Source organism: Aotus nancymaae, unplaced genomic scaffold, assembly GCF_030222135.1.
Source record: "Aotus nancymaae isolate 86718 unplaced genomic scaffold, 86718_ANA_hifiasm-v0.15.2.pri h1tg000067l, whole genome shotgun sequence".
Lineage (NCBI taxonomy): Eukaryota > Metazoa > Chordata > Mammalia > Primates > Aotidae > Aotus > Aotus nancymaae.
This window is the reverse complement of record NW_026988482.1, coordinates 4254812-4272843: the sequence shown is the minus strand read 5'-3', so window position 1 is coordinate 4272843 and position 18032 is coordinate 4254812. Positions and strand designations below refer to the sequence as shown.

Below are 18032 nucleotides of genomic sequence, written 5' to 3'. Positions count from 1 at the left end.
CTCCTTGGTATATAGGCAATAGCTGGCTACAACTCTGCAAATACGCTGGAGATGTGGTTAATAAATAAACATATCTTTTTCACAATATCTTCAAAGTTTACTATTTAAAGAAATACGAGTCACAAACATACACCAAAAAATTCTAAACATTAAAAAGTGCACTGAAGTGAAAAAAAAAGAAGTGCTGGGTGAATCCTATTTGGTTATTTAGACAAGAATTAACACCAAAAAAGTTAAAAAAAAAAAAAAAAGAAAAGAAAAAGAAAAAAGATGGATGGAAAATATGCAATTGTGCTATTAATTTTATATGCTGGAAACCGTTTTCAGTAATACCTGAACCAGGAAACTGTTACTAAATAAATAACAGCAGTAGCAACCAAAATCAACTACCTTTTACCAGTCTCACTTATCACAATCTAGTTATCCTACTTTTCAACTTACCATAATCATAAACATTTTTAATGTTTCTCAAAATATATAATGCTCTTACATACAATGAAAGTATATGCTGTTCTTGTTATCATATGTCTAATGCAATATAAAGAATTTAAATTGGATAAACCAACCAAAATGATATTACTGAAATGATGGTCCTGAATAATGATATACTTAGTGTTCTACAGGCTTTTCTATCCATCTATCGTTTTCTGATTGGTAAAAAACTGTATGTACTAGTTCTGCTATAGCTAAGAGGTGTATGCCTCAAAGTCAAAACTCATTTTTGGAGAATGAGCCAAAGAAAGGAAGGTGGTCTTCAAGGGAACTTTTCAGGAATAAGGTTGGTATTCATTTTCACAATGACTTGGGGGTGCTAGTGGCATTTAGTTACTGGGTGGGTGAGGCAGAAGTATTAGATATTCCGCAAAGGATTGCAGAGTCTTGCCAATGAAGAACTGTCCTATGAGCATCACAACCTCCAGATGCCATGTTTGCTAAAATTTCTTTGAAATAATCCAAGCCTTCTATTTAAATATAAACAAAAAACTTTTTGTATGGATATATGAATTTTCCAGGGATGCAGTTACCATATAATTGCATCCCTGGAAAATTCCATGTAAACTATAGAAAGATTATATTTTTTGTCAGAACTTTTATGTAGTTCTGAAATCTTCTGAAGGTATGAAATCTTCAATACCATGTAAATTGAAGAAAGATTATACTTTTTGTCAGAACTGTTAGGAGGGGTGTTCACTGTTTGAGAAAATCACATCACCAGTTGAAAATGTTATGAGTCACTATAACATATATTTTTAGCAGTATATTTTAGAGCCAGGGCATTCACAATGACTTCAGCATCTGATTATTCATTATGTCTAGTGTAGTCATGATTATTTACATACCGAAACAGATTTTATTTAATATAAATGTATTCATTTATTTTTCCTTCATATGACAATTAGGGTGGTAATGTGCATTTTAAAAAAAATTACTTGTATAAGTTATTTAAATTTTATTTCAGGATTAAAAAAGAAAGGAGTATTTATAAAATATTTGACAGGAACAGGGAAATGTGTCTGACAGTGTTGAGAATCAGCTACATACTTGGATATTAAAATATAAGTTATCCTACAAGTATTCACTATCTCTCAAGTTAGAAGGTGCTGCTTATCTCCTATGAGCAGTACAGCCAGTATTCAAACCAGGAAACTACTGTACAACAAATATTTCCAACTATAGATTTAAATAGGATAAAGTATAGGTAAAAACATTCTCAACAATCACAGCACAAAAAAATCCTAAGTTCAAAGAATAAAGATGCTAGGTGAATCCTATTTAGTTTTTTAGATAAGAATTGACACAAAGGTAGAAAAAAGTAGGGAGGGAGGAAGATACACAATTGTCTATACGTCAGAAATGTGTTATCAAGAACCTGAGAAATATGCTTCAAAAGAAAGTAAAGCATGTCTACACAGGATAAAAAGAAAAAAAAAGACTCACTAAATCTTAAGCTACTGCTATGAAAATTAAACTTTAAGCAGAAAATGATTATATAGTATCACTGGATCACACTAACATAATTCTGAAAATAGAGCATTTTCAGAATTATGTTAGTGTGACAAATTTTCAGTTTGTCTATTTATTTATTTATGTATGTATTTGAAGTGGAGTCTTGCTCCAAGTCACCCAGGCTGGAGTGCAGTGGTGCCATCTCGGCTCACTGCAACCTCTACTTCCTGGGTTAAAGCGATTTTCCTCTCTCAGCCTCCTGAGTAGCTGGGATTACAGGGACCTATCGATCCCCAGCTATTTTTTGTATTTTTAGTAGAGACAGAGTTTTACCATGTTGGCCAGGCTGGTCTTGAACTCCTGATCTCAAGTGATCAGCCCACCTTGGCCTCCCATAGTGCATGAGCCATCATGCCTGGCTGAAAATGCATTTTTAAAAAACAAAAAAATGTTTAGCTTATTTTCAAATATTTCAAAAAGCAGCTCATTTATCCTGTATAGTAACTATGAAAATTCTACTGCTGATCTGCAATTTTCTTGCCTTTTAATATCGTCCTGTATTCAATTTTTAAAAATGTACTTTAGCAACCAAAGACTACTTACTGAATACTTACTACGTGCTTTGTAGTATGCTAAGGACTAATGATGATGAAAGAAATACATGACTTAGTCCCCACCAACTTGAAATTGATGAAATCTTAGTTATTCAGGACTTAAGCTATTTCATCTCACATACTTAAGATCAAATTAGAATTGTTTTCTAGTTTAAATGTGAGACAACTAGCATGGCTATCTGATAATTTGGTAAGCAACTGGATATACTTGTTTAGAGGTTAGAAAAGAGGGCTGGACTTGAGATTGGAACCCAGCAAGCAAAATGGTGACAGTTCAAGTAAAGGGTATTTATGGAATTACCTATTAGTGTACTAAGCAGGCAGGGCACAGTGGCTCATGCCTGTAATCTCAGCACTTTGGGAAGTCAAGGCAGGCAGATCACTTGAGGCCAGGACTTCAAGAACAGACTGGCCAACATGGCAAAACCCAGTCTTTACTAAAAATACAAAAATTAGCCAGGCATGGTGGTGCGCCTACAGTTCCAGCTACGTGGGAGGCTGAGACAAGAGAATCACTTGAACCCAGGAGGTGGAGGTTGCAGTAAGCTAAGATGGCACCACTGCACTCCAGCCTGGGCAACAGAGTGAAACTCCATTAAAATAAAATAATAAAATAAAATAAAAATATAATATAAAATAAAATAAATAAAACTATAAATAAAATGTAATTAGGAAACTCTTAGAGAGTCTTTAATTATTAATGGCTATCACACTGACTTCTAACAACCAAAGGCACTGGTCTCAGAGTTTTAGATTTTTACTTTTTTAACCTCCTACAGGAGGGAACAGTTTTAGATTTCACAGATCAGTAAAACTTTTTTAAATTGAGAAACTGGCATAGGGTTGCCAACAGTTATTTTTCCAAGCAAAAATATTAAGAAAAAAGAAAGCAAAGGAAACAATCTAAGACTTTAAAAAGTCTGAGAAACTGAACCAGAAAAAGGACATTAGGGAAAAACTAATAAAATTCAAATGAAGTATGGAGTTAAATAACAACACATCAATAAATGTAATAAACACAGCATAGTAATGTAAGATGTTAACAGTAAGAGAAATTGGATGGGAGAGGAGGGCACAGGAATCCTCTCTACTATATATGCAACGTTTTGTTAAAACCCATTCTAAAATGAAGTTTTTATTTACAATGTTAAAAAAATTACTCAAAAACAAGGACATCTACGAATTTATGCAACACAGAGATTACATTGACCTCATTTTTTTCCATTTTGCTACAGACCACAGAAAGCTTCATCTCAATCTACACAAAACATCATCATTAGGGAACCCATGGCCTGGGATACTACCAACTAAAAAAACTGTTAAAAGCATTCTTTAGAAATTTTGACTTTCCCTTTCTCATGATAAATTCCCAAGATATTTCAGTTTTTCCTTCTTTTTAAAAAAAATACTACAAACATATGCTGAAAAAATGTTGATCAACCTTAGCAGGTAAGCACTGCATCAACTCCCTTTAATTCTGCATAAAGATTTGGATCCACAAAGTATGAGGGTCTCCTGCATATCTAAGTTAGGAGCCAAGTTCTTTGTAACACTGAAAGTTCAAGAGGAAAACACAAGATTACAGAACTACTTTACAGTCTCTCCATAGTAAACAATCAGGTTCACTCTCCCTGTTTCTGAACTTACCGTACATTAAAAAGCATAGTGGAGAGCTAAGATAAGAGTATCTATATTCCCCTTGTAATTGGGGAGATGAAAAAGTGAAGAAACAATTTTCTAGGTAACATATGATTAAGACTTCAACTTATTATATTCTGCTCAAGCTCAAGCTTTACCAGCCAATTATACTCATTGCAAAAGACCCTTCAAAGCAAAATCTTACTGTATCAATATGTAACACACACATTTATTAAGAAAAATGTGTTTGCTACTCTGCTTGGCACTGTACCAAAAAGTTAAAATGTTTGACCATTCTGAAATATCAAGCCACTTAGTATTTCATCTTAAAATTCAATTTATAAATACTATGAGCAAGGTAATATGCTTGGAACTATGGAAATACCAAAATGAGAAAACAACGCCCCTCCCCTGAATAAAACTTCATTTTTAAAAAAAGACCTTTTAATAAGCACAAAAAATATGTAGAATGAGTACAATTTTGACTAAAATAGCATTAAATCATAGATGACTCACTTATTTTCCTACAGAATATTATAAACTATAATCTGAATAGATTTAAAAGTATGGCACAATTTCATTACAGATATGATAAAAGTTATTATTAAAAATGGGCAATCACCTTATCTCTTTGTTCTATTTACAGTTTCTGTTTCAATATTACAAATTTCTCAAACGTCAAAGTAATTTTTGAGTTCCCAAGGGATTTAAAACTTTCAAAAACTCTTAAAAAAAATTGTCATGCTGTTTAAAATCAATTTAAACATTGCTGTTTACACTATATAACATTTTTAAGAAGAGACATACATCAAGATACAAACCAGGTCTAACTAATAAAATACATTTCACCTTCAGAATGGCCATGGCTGGACTACAGAAACTCTTTATCACTTTTTTATCTTTTTCCTCTACACACCTGTCACCACCATCTCCAGAATACCACTGCTAGACATTCCTTACCCTAATGCATTCTCTAGTCTTATCTCACTTTCAGGCAGATTTTAGAACTAACAGTGGAAGCAACTGCTATTTCTATTTCACACTACTAAACTCCCTGGAAAAACTCTCTAGGTTCGAGTCCTGGCTGTGATATTAACTGCCTGTTGGCCTTGGGAAAGTCTACATTTTGAACTGTTCCCTTTACTTCAGGAAAAGCAAAGACAGATAGTCTTTTTTTTTAAAATTAATACTTAGCTAAGCTTAACATAAGATAATCATTTCTGAAATTAGGGGCTGAGCTTCTGGGACTCTCGGTGTGGAAATGAGCAGTTGAAGTTCAACTCCTACAGAGTAAGAATAGCAGGATAAGAATCAGCAGTACCCTCTCTGCACCAGGGTTCTAGAGTCAGGTTCAATTAGTAGCATTGTGCTTGGGTCCAGGCTTGCTCCCACCTTTGAAAGAATGCTGGAAAAAGCTGTGTATCCTTAAACTAAGTATGTTTAAGATCTCCAAAGGGATAATGGAATAATATTTTTTAGTGAAAAATTATGAAACAAATCAGGAAGACATGCAGAAAGAGCAGACAGAAATGAACAAGGTCCAATAATAAATGCTGAAAATGAGAAATTATCATTTTAGTAAAAATTCAGAAGACAGTATAAACTCTACAGTGAAAACAAGTAAGAGAACTGGTGGACTGGAAGCTAGAAATAAAAAATTTTCACTGAAAACAGCACAGATAGAAAATGAGACGAGAATAAGAAAAGAGCCATAGAGGACAAATTAAGAGGCTTCAACATATGCCAAGCAAGAGTTCCAGAATGAGAAAATTAAAGGCTGAGAAAAAATATTTTAAAGAAAAAGTGGCTAATTTTTCTGAACTGTATAGTCTTCAGATTGAAAGCAGACGCAAGTGCAGAGCAGGAAAAATATGAAAAAACATGATGGATACATCATAGTAGAATTACAAAATGTCAAGCACAAAGAGATAATCTTAAAAGCAATGTGAAAGATATTCCCAACAAAGTAATGACAATTAGATTAAAAGCATACTTCACACCAGCAATAAATGTCAGATAGTAATGGAGTAAGTAGTATGTCCAATATGTAGAGCTAAGGTAACTATTAATCCAGAATTCTGTATCTAGGTAAATTTGCATTCAATAGTGACTATGAAATAAAAACATCACCACTCATGAACCCTTGCTTAAAAACAACTAAAGAAGCTATGTCAGCAAGAATAAAATTAAATCTGGAGGAAAGAGGTGGTATGCAAGAAACGATAATGAATAAAAAAAAAAATCACTAAATCCTTGTACTAAATCAAAATTACCATATTAATTAAAAATTGTTAAAAAATTTAAAAACGTTGAGTTTAAAAAGAGAAATACAACCCACATTACAGGAGAAATATTTGCAAATCACACATCTGATAAAGGTCTTATATCTAGACTACATAAAGAAGTCTTACAACTCAAGAATTTTTTTAAAAAAACACAAGAAATAACCCAATTAAAAATAAGCAAAAATACCTGACTAGGCATTTCTCCAAAAATGATCAAGGCCAACAGGTACATGAAAAAACACTAGACATCATTAGTCATTAGGGAGGCGCAAATCAAAATCACAGTAAGATACTATTCATAACCACTAGGATGACTATAATAAAAAAGACAGACAAAACTAAGTGTTGGCAAGGACATGAAGACATTGGAACCCTCATACACTGCCAGTGGGAATGTAAAATGGTCCAGATAGTTTGGAAAACAGTTTGGCAATTCCTCACAAAGTTAAAAACAGAGTTACTATGTGACCCAAAAAAAGTATACTCTTTAAGTATAAGCACAACCGAAAATACATATCTACTTAACAACTTACAATGAATGGCCAAAGCTGTGTTATTTCTAATACCCAAAAGGTAGAAACAACTCAAATATCCATCAATTGATGAATGAATTAAAAAAAAAAGTGGCATATCCATAAAATTGAGTATTATTTGGCAATAAAAAGAAATGAAGTAGTGATACATACTACAACGAAGAAGAACCTTGAAAACATTACGCTAGGTGAAAGAACACTGCTACAAAATACATATTGTATGATGATATTTATATAAAATGTTCAGAGTAGGCAAATCTAAAGACAGAAAGTGGTTTGGACTGGGGGCTTGAGGTTTGGGAAAATGGGGAATGAGAGTTAAGTTTCTTTTGGGAAGAAAAAGATGTCCTAAAATTAGAGGGTAGTGATGGTTACACAAACCTATGAATACACTAAAAAAACTGAATCATAGACTTTAAATGGGTAAATTGTATGGTATGTGAGATATATCTCAATAAAGCTGGTAAAAGAGAAAAAGTAGAACTAAACTACTGTGCAACTGTAACATGGAAAATGAGAAAGAGAATACTGCAGTCAAAAAGTCTAAATTCATATATTATTTGTAGATGTAGAGATACTCTGACTATAAGCATAACTAGAAAAATAAATAAAAATGAATTACAATCTGCAGCTTATAATCAAAGGGAATAATATGAATAGAAGAAACTTAACTTCAATGCAAAACTAATCAAAATCTAGAAAGATTTTCCACAGAATTTGACAAGCATTGTAAGTGGCATACAGAAGAATAAAGGTTAATGTAATTCTAAAAGAAAAAGGTGGGGTTCTGCCTGTCAAATACCAAGACTTACTAAAAAACTATAATTAAAACCATGCATTATTTATGCACCAACAAATGAATGAAACAGAATAGAGTACCTAGAATGAGACCAAGGTATATGAAAGAGAATGCTGGTATATGATAGGGTATGTGAAAGACAACGCCGGCGTGTGACAGAGCACGTGAAAGAGAACACTGGTGTATGACAGCATGTGAAAAGAATGCTGGTGTATGACACAGCATGTGAAAGACAATGCTCGTTACGTGTCGTAAATGGGTCATTTATGACAGAGAAGGCAAACAACACAGACTTGTGGAGAAAGGATGCCTCATTCAATAAACAGCACTGATACAAGAAACTTTCAATATGAGAGAAAACAAATTCCCTACCTTATTCCATATACAAAAACCAATTCCAGGTATCTTAAAGACCTAGGTTTTGAAAAACTAAATTTTAAAACGATTTGAGAAAAATGCTAGAAAAACAGATTTATGATCCTAATATAAGAATTGCCAAATACATAAAAAGCAGAAATCATGTCTAATAAATTTACCTACAAATTTAAAATTTCTGTATAAAAAAGATATCATAAACAAAGTTAAATATAAGGGACAGACTAGAAGATATTGACAACATATACAACAAAGAATTACCAACTAGACTATTAGCAAGAATAAGGAAAAGCCAAATTACCCAGTGGAAAATGGGCAATCTGGTCATATGAATAAAATTGAGGATAGCTGCATCTCACTAGCAGTCAAGAAAATGCAAATTAGAACAAAATGAGACACTGTTTCACATCCATCAGACTGGTACACTTTTTCAAGTCTGACAGTACAAAGTGTTGAACAAGATGTAGGGAAAGGAGAACTCTTGTGTTTTAGAAAATAATTTGGCAATACTTAGTAACAGTCATAATATACATACCCCATGACCAGCAATTCTACTTCTAGGTATTTCACTTCAAAATAAACAAACAAACAATAATAGTCATTGTAACACTTTCTGTAATAGGAAAAAATTGGTAACAATCCAAATCTACATTAGAAAAGAAGAACCCACCTCCCCCAGACTGGTTGGGCAGGGATTGCTTCATTTTGGTAGTTCCAAAGCCTAACAACAAAAATGCTATCACAGAAAATTAATTCACTCACAAAAAATGAGTGAATTAATGAATACATGAGAAAGATATGGTGTTACCTAAAAGGGAATGCAGAGCTAAGAAATGGCTTTTGTTAAATGGCGAACCAAAGCAGACAAAATCTCTGCCTTCCTGAGATAAACAAGACAAGTAAGTTCTGAAGTAGGTTAAATAATGTTAAGTGCTGAGAAATCAAGCAGGGAAAGGCAACAGGGAAGTATTGCGGAGGGTCAGAATTTTATACTGAATGGCTGGAAAAGGCTTCACTCATGAACAAGGGAATATTTGAATAAAGACTTGAAGAGAGAGTAGGAGCCAGCAGATGTCTGTATGAAGAACATTCCAGGTAGAGGTATAACAGCCAGGACAAATACCCTAAAATTGAAGTATGCCTGGAACTTCTGAATTGCAGTAAGGCTAGTGTGGATAAAGATGAGTGAGTGAAGCGTGATGAAGGATGAGAAATGAATTAGAAGAAGTGTAGGGGCTGGGATATAGATCAAGCAGACTTTGGCTTTTACTCTCAACAAAAAAGCAAGCACTTGGAAAATCTTAAACAGAGGAATTGTATGATCTAACCTGTTTAGTAAGATCACTCTGGTTGCTATATTGAAAACAAGACTACAAGGACAGAAGGGGAGAAACAATGAGATGAACTAGGAGCTTTTGCAATAATCTAGGCAAGAGGTAGCAGCTTAGTCCAGGGTGGTGGCAAAGAAGAGAGAAATGGTTCAGGATATATCATTTTTAGCAACAAGAAAAAGGGAGATATGATTTGCTCCCCAAACACTTAAATGAATTCATGTTACAAGTAAAACACTTCTTAAAATGGGTTTTTTTAATTGACAAATAAAAATTTTATATATTTATGGTGCACAACATGATGTTTTGAAGCAAACCATTTTGGATTCATGTGTCTTTCTTTGATTTATTCTCCCCACAGATGTATCTATAGAAAAAAAGAAGCTGACATTGAAAGTCCTATACCTACAGCTTAGAATTTAACAGATTCTTAACAAATGTATTAGCAATATGTATTATGCATATACCTTTTATTAATATAACTGAATTAAATCAATAGTTTTACATTAACTTATATTAATAATCACTGATGTAACTGACATAAAATGAAATGTCTACACTTGTAAAAATAAGAATTTGAGAATGGAAGGAAAGGAAGAAGAAATACTTATAGGTATAATTATATAATGTATGGGATTTGCTTCAAAATAACTAAAGAGAGTGAGGACAGTGGGTGGGGGAAATAGATAAAACAAGATTGGTCATGTGCCAATAATTGTAAAAGTTGGGTAAAGGATAAATCATACCCTTTGCCCAACTTTAAATTATACCATGAAGGGGCTCATTATACCACTTTCTCTACTTTTGTATGTGATTGAAACTTTCCATAACCCTTAAATAATAAAAATAACCTGTACCAGCTCTACCGACTTCACACAGTAATAAGACATATATACGACATCTGCTTCTGTTCATAAGTTTTCCAAAATATAGGGGAATGAATGAATGGCTGACACCTATGCTTATCATCCTATTCTTCCTTCTTTCCTGAGGGGCACTCCGCTTTCCATTAAAATGTGGAGACAGACAGAGCTTAACTAATTAATATCCTTAATTTGATATTTCATCTAAACCTTTGATAATCAAATAGTTTTTAAGAGAAACAAGTATGATTACCTGCATAAGCTATAACTTAATGTTAAGGAGGATAGACTACATGTTAAAAATTTCAAATGAAGGCCAGACACAGCAGCTCACACCTGTAATCCCAGCACTTTGGGAGGCCAAGGCGGGCAGATCACGAGGTCAGGAGTTCGAGACCACCAGCCAATATGGTGAAACCCCGTCTCTACTAAAAGTACAAAAATTAGCTGGGCATGGTGATGCAAGCCTGCAACCACAGCTACGTGGGAGGCTGAGGCAGGAGAATCACTTGAACCAGGGAGTGGAGGTTGCAATGAGCCGAGGATTGCACCACTGCACTGAGGTTGCAGTGAGCCGAGATTGTGCCATTGCACTCCAGCCTGATGACAGAACAAGATTGTCTCAAAGGAAAAAAAAAAAATCAATTGGGTGTGGTGGTGCATGCCTGTAATCCCAGCTACTCAGGAGGCTGAGAGGCAGGAGAATTGCTTGAACCTGGGAGGCGGAGGTTGCAGTGAGCCAAGATCACACCACTGCCCTCCAGCCTGGGCAACAAAGCAAGACTGTCTCAAAAATATATAAATAAATAAAAATTCAAAAGAATTTGCCAATACCATGTATAGAGAAGAAAAGAAGAAAATAAAAAACTGTAGAGACAAGTTTAAGTGAACCAGTCGGCAAAAAAATTTTAGTGTTCTAGTTTTCTCCTAAGCACACCCAACAGTCAAACAGTTCCCTCAGAGCCATTTCCAAGAGTTGAGAAGTAACAGAAACTCAATGTATGTCATTCACAACACTGGAGAATGTTTACTGAATGCATTATAACCACATATACAAAAGAATTAAATACAAACATTGGTCGGGCACAGTGGCTCACACCTCAGCCTCCCAAATCCCAGCTACTCGGGAGGCTGAGGGAGGAGGATTGCTTGAGGCCAGGAGTTTGAGACCAGCCTGGGCAACATAGTGAGACCCCCATCTCTACAAAAAAAAATTTTTTTTTAATTAGCTGGGTGTGGTGGCCAACGTCTGTAGTCCTAGCTACTCAGGAGGATCATTTGAGCCCAGGAGTTTGAGGTTGCAGTGAGCTGTGATCACACCACTACACTCCAGCTTGGGAGACAAAGTGAAACCTTATCTCAAAAGAAATACATATATATATATATATATATTTTCTAATGAAGTATTGGCTTAAAAATAAGTCTCCTAGTATTTCCCATATAAATATCCAATCAAGAATTTCTTTTTAGAGACAGGGTCTCACTCTGTCACCCAGGCTGGAATGCACTGGCACCATCATAGCTCACTGTAGGCTTTCCTGTGTTCAAGCGATACTACCGCTCTCTCCCAAGTAGCTGGGACTAAAGGCAGGCACCACTATGCCCAACCAATTTTTAAATTTTTTGTAGACACAGGGTCTCACTATGTTGCCTATTCTGGCCTTAAACTCCTAGTCCCAAGCAAGCCTTCTGTGTGTCTCCCAAAGTGCTGAGATTACAGGATAGAGCTACCAACCTGGCCTAGAATGTTTTTCTTATGCTTTATAACAAAGAAACTCCAGGAAAAAAAAGCAAAACAAAGAATACCTGAGAATAAAATCTTTTAACTGTGTTTATGAACTAAAATACTGGGTTTCGTTTTGATATTTAAAGAAAATACACATTTACTTCTTTTGAGAATAAAAAAATAAAAAATAAACACACACAAAAAACACTTTTTTTGGTAAAAACTAAGCTAATCATTAATATTATCTTGCTTAGAATGATCAATACTCAGACAACTGCAGAAACAAAATGAAGAATAAACAATCTGGCTAAATCTAGAACCCCACAGCAGTCAATGTTGAATTGAAAAATTATTTCCAATGGACCAGATATAAAGTTAGTCTATCAGGTACCTTCTAGTCTCTTAGGTATAACATGGACCAACACTCTAAAAATAGAAAACTAACAGAAAAAAAGCCTAGGTAAAATCAGAAAGTCCTTAGAATCAAAAACTTTCTTGAATCTGCCTATGCCAGGCATTATATATGGTTACCATAATCTAAAACAATGCTGTCGAACAGAAACATGACCTAAGCCACATGTTAGTTTTCTTAGTTTCAACATTTTTCAAAAAAGGTAAAAATAAACAAGTAACAGTCAATATTTAACCCAATATATATGTATAATTATATAACCCAATTTCAACATGTAATCAATTAGAAAATAAAGGAGATATTTTACATCCTTTTTCTAAACTAAGTCTTCAAGATCCATTGTGTATTTCATACACACACATCTCAATTCAGAGTGGACACATTTTCAAGTGCCTACATTTTGACAGCCATATGTGGTTACCATACTGAATAGCATAGGTCTAGAAAATATTTAATGACAATAATGGTAATCATCAGGCTCTTTAGAGGATCTGGAGCAAGGTCCCTACTTCAGTGTTGCTGGGAACACCTGAGATTCCTCTAATGCTTTACCCTCTTCCTAACCAAATGCAAAACTGGGTATCAAAGAATATATGTCTGAAATAGAGATAAAGCAGCACATATTCACAGATCTAGGTTCTTAAACACTAATTCTTGAGGTTAAAACTTAATCACAAAAAAAATATTACCACCATAGGCCAGTGCTTCCTTTTTCTATTCATTCATTCATTCCTTGGAAAAGAGGCAAAGAATGCAGGTATTTTCAAACTGATGCTGAATTAGATCTGATACTCATTAATTTACTCAACCAACATCTGGCGGGTGAATACCTACAATGGGCCAACTGCCGTCTTGAGTGTAAGGAATACAAATACAAGTAAGACATGGTTCTTATCCTAAGATATTTACAGGCAGGCTAGTCTAGTAAGTGAGATTTCTAGACTTCCATAACGTGTTCTGTAAAAACATGAGCTCATTATTTTTTTCAGACAGGGTCTCACTCTGTCACCCAGGCTAGAGTGCAGTGGTACAATCATGGCTCACTGTAGCCTCAAACTCCCTGGCCCAAGTCATCTTCCACCTTAACCTTCCAAGTAGCTGAGACTCTAAGTCAGTACCACAACATCCAGCTAATTTTTTTTTCTTTCCTAGAGACGGGATCTCGCTATGCTAACTAGGATACAGGAATTCACTTTTAATGTTATATAGTAGGACTAATGGAAACAGAGCATGAGTCACAGATGCAAGTCACACAGGTAACTTTAAAATTTCTACTAACCACCTAAAAAAAAAAAGTAAAAAGAAACACATAAAATTCTAAAATTTTACTTTACTTATATATCCAAAATATTATAATATTTCAACATGTAGCTAATAAAAAAATGAGGGTTTTTTTTTTTTTTTTTTTTTGAGACAGAGTCTGGCTCTGTTGCCCAGGCTGGAGTCCAGTGATCTTGGCTCACTGCAACCATCGCCTCCCAGGTTCAAGCAATTCTCCTGCTTCGGCCTCCTGAGTAGCTGGGATTACAGGCGCCTGCCATCACGCCGGGCTAATTTTTGTATTTTTAGTAGAGACGGAGGGTTTCACCATGTTGGCCAGACTGGTCTAAAACTCCTGACCTCAAGTGATCCACCTGCCTTGGCCTCCCACAGTGCTGGGATTATAGGCATGAACCACAGTGCCTGGCCAGGTTTCACATTTTTTAATACTATTTTTGAAATCCAATGTGTATTTTATATGTAAGAATATCTCTACTTAAACTAGCCACATTTCAAACATTAACAGCCAGCAGTTTTATGGATCTGTTTTTTAGAAAATTAAGAACAATTTGGCAGTTTCAGGTAAAGGAAAAAGTAAGGTAGCAAAGAGAGGCCTGAACATGTTCACAGGTTGAAGGAAAGGGGAAAGAGAAAGAGAACAAACATACTAATGATAACGATGGAGTATGGGCCGCGGGATGAAAGAAAAGGATCAAAAGCTTAAGAAGACTTGTTATCCTGGAAAAGAGGGTTGCATCTTCCTTGTGACTGTGGGGAAAGAAGGGAAGAATTAAGTACCAGTATAAGCAAGTTTGGTGAGTGTGAGAAAGAACAGAAACTTGAGGGAGTTCAGATTAAGACCTTCCCCCCTTCCTCAGTTAATCAGAAGACAATCTTAGCAGCCTCCTACCACCATCGCCAATACAATCTAAAGGGATTACATTTATGAAACAATTTAAGAAACAGTTATTCTAGTATGACATATTATTTTTGTATAATTATTTTCTAGCTTTTTTCTGGGCTAGTCGATCTTGATTTGTCACATTTGTCTCTTAACACAGAAACACTACAGATTTATCCTTTCCTTATCTATTATTTGTTCAGCAACATGTACCCAATGTCTACTCGTGTTGAGTAAGAGTGGCCCTGACCAACATTTGTATCCCCAGTATTCAGCATATTTTAATACCAGCACAAAGTGCTTTAAACATGCAGTACTACATTGTCCTGTAAAGAAATATTACATTCAACTAAAATATGTACTGACACAGACTTTCATTTAAAAGTCTACATTGGTGTTGCCCAATAGAATTTTGTGATAATGAAAATATGAACTAATCTGATAGCCAATGGCAGCCAGCAGACACATGAATTCGAATTTTAATAGCCACATGTGGTTCAAATTTTAATTTTAATGACCACATGTGACTAATGGCTACTGAACAGGCCTAAATATTAGAATACAGTGAGTAGCTAACGGCATTTCCACAATTATAATCAAGGTGTTGTCATCTCTAATGAGTTAATACATAAAATATGCTACTGAAAATGTGTACTTTGAATACTAACTGTACCAAAAGACACCATAATTTTTTTAGTGTAAAATAACTTTGTGTGCTAAAAATCAAAGAACAAAAAAGAAATGGATATTCCAATATTTTCGTTTTCAGTCTACTTTCCCCATAGAAAAGATCAAGCTTCTGTCAACCTTCTGATTTTTTCCATCTTCTCAAGTAGTGAAAATGCTTTGTTGTGATAAGGAGTCACATTATTATTTTTAATTAAAAAGAAATTACTAGAGCATAGGCATTGTTTCTGTAATAAAACGACAACTTTTTGTGAGACATTAGTTGAAAATCAGGATTCGTGTAACAAATTAAGTATGCTTATAACTCCAACCTGTCCTTAGGATTTGCTTGTCAATTTCCCCAAATTTATCCCATTTATCTGAATTTTAAAATAAACCCATTGCTAAAAGTCATGTAGATTCAATCCATTGAGCCAATAGAAGTATAATCTAAACTAGATTTTTCCTGAGTTGAATAATTCCTAGTATAGTAAAATATACTTTCATTAATCTGTATCAACTGTCCTTGATGTTTAATTTACATGACCAGAGACACAAAATCCTACACTGGCCCAGGTATGATTACGTACTTAGAGGATCTGATAACTTAAAACCAGTGAGGTGAGCAGCTAAATGTCAGAGACAGCATTTTTTAAGCACAGCAACTTGTTCAACTTGTCAACCATCCTGTAAGACGGTTGCCTTGTAAAATAACCACACACAACTTCCGGCCCTTCCTTTTAGCTGTGTTCATTTGAAGCCATTTTAAAAAACATTACCAGATTTTCTGTCTTGATGAGCGTGGTTATACAACCAGGATTTTATTCTGGCTAAAAAATACCTTAACAGTGAGAAAGGATGTCTCAATCTATTTTAAAAAGCTTTAAGAGAACCACTTTAAAATGATCTTCCTACCACACAAAAAACACCATCAGGTAAATCAACCTTCTACACATGAAGATCTGGCAAATCCAAAGCATAAGGCAAATCTATAACAATTAACTTCCTGAGTAAAATTACCGTGCTATGGCTTACTGCAACAAAGCCGAAGTATTACAACAAGATGGTATTTTAATGACATCATTAGCTTGGTTTCCTAATAAAGCATGTATCTGGGATATCTGAATTTACAAGGCTAAAAATAGCCCACATTTGTAGGAGGGAGTGGTAGGTAGTTCGTTCTCTCTCTATTTTTTTTTTTTTTTTTGAGAACGATGCCCATTGCAAAACGAAGTAACAGAAGACTGGCTCTGAAATCCCATTCTGCTTAGTCTTAAGGTTAAAATGCTTTCCTAGAGCAGAGGGAAGAAGAGGTATCAATGCTTTTGTCCCACAGTTTCTTCTTCACTAAATGTTACCACTGCCTTTAGAATGAGTAAATGAAAACACTGAATTATAGAAGCATTAAGTTAACGCGACTTAGAAATTAAATAGTAGCCGGCCTCACCACACAGATAAGGTTAGGCTTCTCCAGCCAGGAGCAATTTCAGTCCTAATTGTCACAGCTGCCTCAGTGTTGTAATTTCCGCGCCGCAGCTGCAAGGAGTCAGGGAAGATTTTTCTCTCTGAATTAATTCCGGGAAAGGTGGCACTTTTTATAGGCCTGAAATCACTCTTCTAAGATGTTTTGTTGCTAGTGTCCAGAAGTTCCAGTAATACTGGAAAGTTAACTATTCCTTCCAAACCTGTCTCGTTCAAAGTACTTTGAGGAGAAGGGGAAAAAAGGTTCCCACTGGAAAAGTTTCACGCGGGTGGGGTGAGGACGAGGTCGGAGGGAAACCCCAGCAAGTAGCGTTCGTAATTATCCTAAGTTTCGTCTCCGAAGCTGGACCCGGACAGTCCTCCCTTCCCGTTTCCAGGCCCGGGGGAGACATGTCTGTCGCCGAGGGGGTTACAGTCACTTAGCTGAGGCCGCCTCCTCCCCAGGAATCAACCCAGTTCGGAATCGTGACCCGCTTCCCGAAGTCCGTGACGAGAGGGGGCAGAAGGCAGGTTCTTCTCTCCCCTTCACCCAAACACGCCCCAAATCGTGCAAGGTAGGGAGCGCGCGGCCCTCTCCTCCCCCACAGCCGTCCTCTCGCTCTGCTCCCGCGCCCCGTTTCCTCAGGGGGCGCCGCCACCCCGCTGGGGACTCCCGCCTCTGGTCACAGCCGCCCCGGAGCGGCCGGGGGAGGAGGTAACGGAGAAGCTCCGGGAGGAAGCGGCCGCCTCCCGCCAACCTCGGCGGCCCGGGCTTGGAGGCAAGACGAGCGCGGGGCGGCACGGGGCTTCTCCGGCTCTGGGCCCCGCGGCCTAGCCGCGCGCCCTGGCCTCCTCGCTCGGCGGCGCCGGCCTGTCCCCGCCAACCCGAGCTGAGAGGCCGCGCCGGGGCGGACGAAGGGGGTGGAAGGAAGGGGGCACCTACCAGCTGCTGCCGGACCCAGCGCCACATTCCCCCGTCGTCGCCGTCCCGGTCCCGTGGGGCGCGGGGGCCGCGGGGCTGCAGGTGGAGGCCGACCAGACACAGGCGGGAGCGGGCGAGTCCCTCGGGCCGAAGTTCCGCTTGCGGCCGCCACCGCCTCACTCCCCGCGCCGCGTCCCCATCCCGCGGCGCCGGCCTCGAGTCCTACAGGCGCGGTCCCGGCGCCGCCCCCGCCCGGCGCAGCTGAGCCTCCCGCCGCGCCGCAGCCACCTTCATTATTG

General features: G+C 36.8%; 1 protein-coding gene across 7 annotated transcripts in view; it reads right to left on the bottom strand.

Moving 5' to 3' along the window:
- Nucleotides 1-17813, bottom strand: part of ATP11B (ATPase phospholipid transporting 11B (putative)) — a 117703-nt gene extending 99890 nt beyond the window's left edge. For all 7 annotated transcript variants that reach the window (XM_021674510.2, XM_021674511.2, XM_064366845.1 and 4 more), the window contains exon 1: nt 17755-17813. In XM_021674510.2, the coding sequence (XP_021530185.1) occupies nt 17755-17781 (27 nt within the window). In that variant the 5' untranslated portion in view covers nt 17782-17813. The remainder of the gene's footprint in view (nt 1-17754) is intronic.
- Nucleotides 17814-18032: the final 219 nt, after the last annotated feature.